Source organism: Galeopterus variegatus, unplaced genomic scaffold (assembly GCF_000696425.1).
Source record: "Galeopterus variegatus unplaced genomic scaffold, G_variegatus-3.0.2 Scaffold10993, whole genome shotgun sequence".
Classification (NCBI taxonomy): domain Eukaryota; kingdom Metazoa; phylum Chordata; class Mammalia; order Dermoptera; family Cynocephalidae; genus Galeopterus; species Galeopterus variegatus.
In genome coordinates, this window is record NW_007737104.1 from 12,765 (window position 1) to 15,472 (window position 2,708).

The 2,708-nt window shown below is 46.0% G+C and overlaps 1 protein-coding gene across 1 annotated transcript in view; it reads right to left on the bottom strand.

Annotated features, from left to right (window-relative positions):
- Positions 1 to 1,291: 1,291 nt before the first annotated feature.
- The window catches only part of LOC103610356 (sulfotransferase 1C1), a 16,437-nt gene continuing 15,020 nt past the window's right edge, over positions 1,292 to 2,708 (bottom strand). The window contains exons 6-7 of the mRNA XM_008594541.1: positions 2,306 to 2,486; positions 1,292 to 1,662 (exon numbers count right to left, since the gene is read on the bottom strand). Of these exons, the coding sequence (XP_008592763.1) occupies positions 1,550 to 1,662; positions 2,306 to 2,486 (294 nt within the window). The 3' untranslated portion in view covers positions 1,292 to 1,549. The remainder of the gene's footprint in view (positions 1,663 to 2,305; positions 2,487 to 2,708) is intronic.

Sequence of the window (2,708 nt, forward strand, 5' to 3'; positions counted from 1 at the left end):
CAGAGTGGTCCCGGGCTCCTGGGAAGGGCAAAAGGAGAAGCAAGGCAGAGACATGTGAGGGAGACCCGGAGCCACAGCCTCATGTAGGTCATCCTGGTGGAACGTCCCCAGGTGGAGGCTCGTTGGCAGAGGTGAAAAAGGGCAAGATGTGGTCTGAAGAGGGGCCTTTGCTGTCTACATGATTCCAATAGCACATGTGTGACCACACACCAGCCAGGAACTGGGGGACCCACTCAACCCCAGGCACCACGACCTGTCGGGGCCCCTCTCTCCCTGGTTCCCAGTCTTCTCGTCCAAAAAGTGAGACTGTTGAGTGATGTCCCTGATGCGTCTTGCTCTCATTCCAAAATGTTACGACTGACTTAATAGTTCTATTCCCATGTCTGGTTTTTATCTCCTGCTAAGTGAGTAGTTTCGAAGTAACTCATCCATGAACATTCACAATTTGATCCTCCAAGACTGTGGTACGTTTAGAAATCCGTGTGTGTGTGTAAATACATAATATGTGATTCAAACAAAGTCTCTCTTGGCACGCTGACCTTAGAAAGTGGAAAGACAAGAGCATGCAAATGGGCTTTCTCTGTTGCTGGGTGGAGGAGATAATTTTCTGCATCGTATAATTTAGTGCTACAGAAAACCACCCCTCCCACAAAATGTACCTTCCCGACATTCTTAAAAGACAATACACTTGTGTAAATGACAGCAGACACTTTCTTCGACAGGGTTTAATAAAAAGAAGAAACAGAACACGATTACATGTGTAGCTGAGCAACTTGGTAATGCTGCCAATTCTGCTGATTTTCTCAAAATGTGATATTCAAGTTTTACTTAAAGTGTGTTAGGTGCTGAATATTGGCTATTTCAAGGCTTTTCCCTCTCTCTCATGGAAGACAACCTGAAAGACAAACCCTCTCTGCTCTCCAGCCTTGCGTTGGCAGCAGAAGTGGGCAGAGTCCCTCATTTGTCCCGTGTCCTCGTCATCCGCTCCACTGAACATCTGGAGCCTCTCTCCTGGGACATGCCACCATCTCGGCTCACTGGATCCCATTCTTCATGTCCTCTGCACCTCGCAACCGAGGATCTTCAGAGTTGGTCCGTCCTGCATCTCTCATTCTTGAATGTATCTTGACTGTTGAGAATAAAGTTTGTTCCCCTCTCGCATTTCCCTGCACTCACTTCTCACCCTCTTTGCTTCTCTTGTTCGCTTTTTCTTATGTTGAAATTCTACCATTGCAAATTTATCTCTTTTCATGAATTTTGCCCCTGGGAAGCCAACTGCTGTAGACAGTGATGGAGTTAAGTTGCATTTATTTGGCCACATTATCATGTGGTAAGTGTCTATGAGAATGATCAGGCAGCATAATTTAAAACTTACACCTGGGACTCGATCGCATGTTGATTAAGTCTTAACATGGCAATACTGGCTCTACAGGTAATGTGGAACAGCTCAGGATTGGGGGAAGCTTGTCTTTATTCTAAGTATCCCTAATCGTAAGGCTCCAGTGGCTAAAGTGTGGTAAGAAAGTGGAGGACAGACTCCTAGATGCTCTCAGATCTCTGTGCGGAAGGTCAGGGTGCTTCCTGCCATCTTCTTCTGGTAGTCCTTGTCAAATTCTTCATTCTGGGCCACAGTAAAGTAGTTCTTCCAGTCCCCAGGCATCCCTGAAACAAGGCAAAATCTCAGTGATTGCTGCAGGAGTGAGCATGCACTTGTAGGACTTGTGCAAGAATGGAGAGAAACGGGAAGCTTGCCTCTCAAAAGTTGCACTGTGTTGTCACTGGCAAGAATAAACAATGGGGCACTGCTGTAGATTAGAAACTACACCCCACCCGAAGCTCATTGAGGGTTAAATTTCCACTGTAACCGTGAAGGTGGGAAATCCTATTATGGTAATTGAAGGGCGGAGTCTTGAGGAGGTCTGGGGAGGTGATTAGATTGCATGACTATGCTGTAGTGAATATATTAATAATGGTGGTAAGGGGCATGGTTCTGAGGGCTTCAAATGGAAAGTAAATAAGGAGGTTGGTCTCTTTCCGCTCCACATCTTCTGCCATGTGAGACTCCTGGGTCACTGTCTCCACCACCAAGACCCTCACCAGATGTATTCCCTGGACTTTGGCCTTCCCAGCCTCTGAAGCTGTAAGCAGTAAGTTTTGTTTTCTCTGTAAATCGCCCTGTTTCAGGTACTTATGTTATAAGCAACAGAAACTGACTAATACAGGTATGAAACATTACCAGGAAATCTAAGTAGATTGTGCGGACAACAGAGTTCATTTGGCATCTTAGACTATAAGTCTCATCTACCTTTTCTCATAAAAGGGGAGATGGAATGATCCATAAGGCAGGTGGGCAACGTGGTGTAGTTGGCCATTGGGTTTTGCTTCATTACATCAAAGGAGGTGTGATAGACAATTTTATTCAGAACGTCTTCAGGTATGTCTTTCTCCAGGAACTGCAATATCTTCTGAATTTCCCGCTTTGGATCCTGTATGTGGAACAGTTACACAAGGCCCATCATTTTGGGTCTTCCATTAGGGATGATGTTCTGTTTGGACTAACAGTTCCATTAGAGAAATAAGTTAAGGGATCAATTCAAATATAACTAATCAAGGGCCGGCCCGGTGGCGCACTGCTACAGTGCGCCGATTGGGAGTGTGGCGGCGCTCCCGCCGAGGGTTCGGATCCCACATACAGACCGGTTCCCACT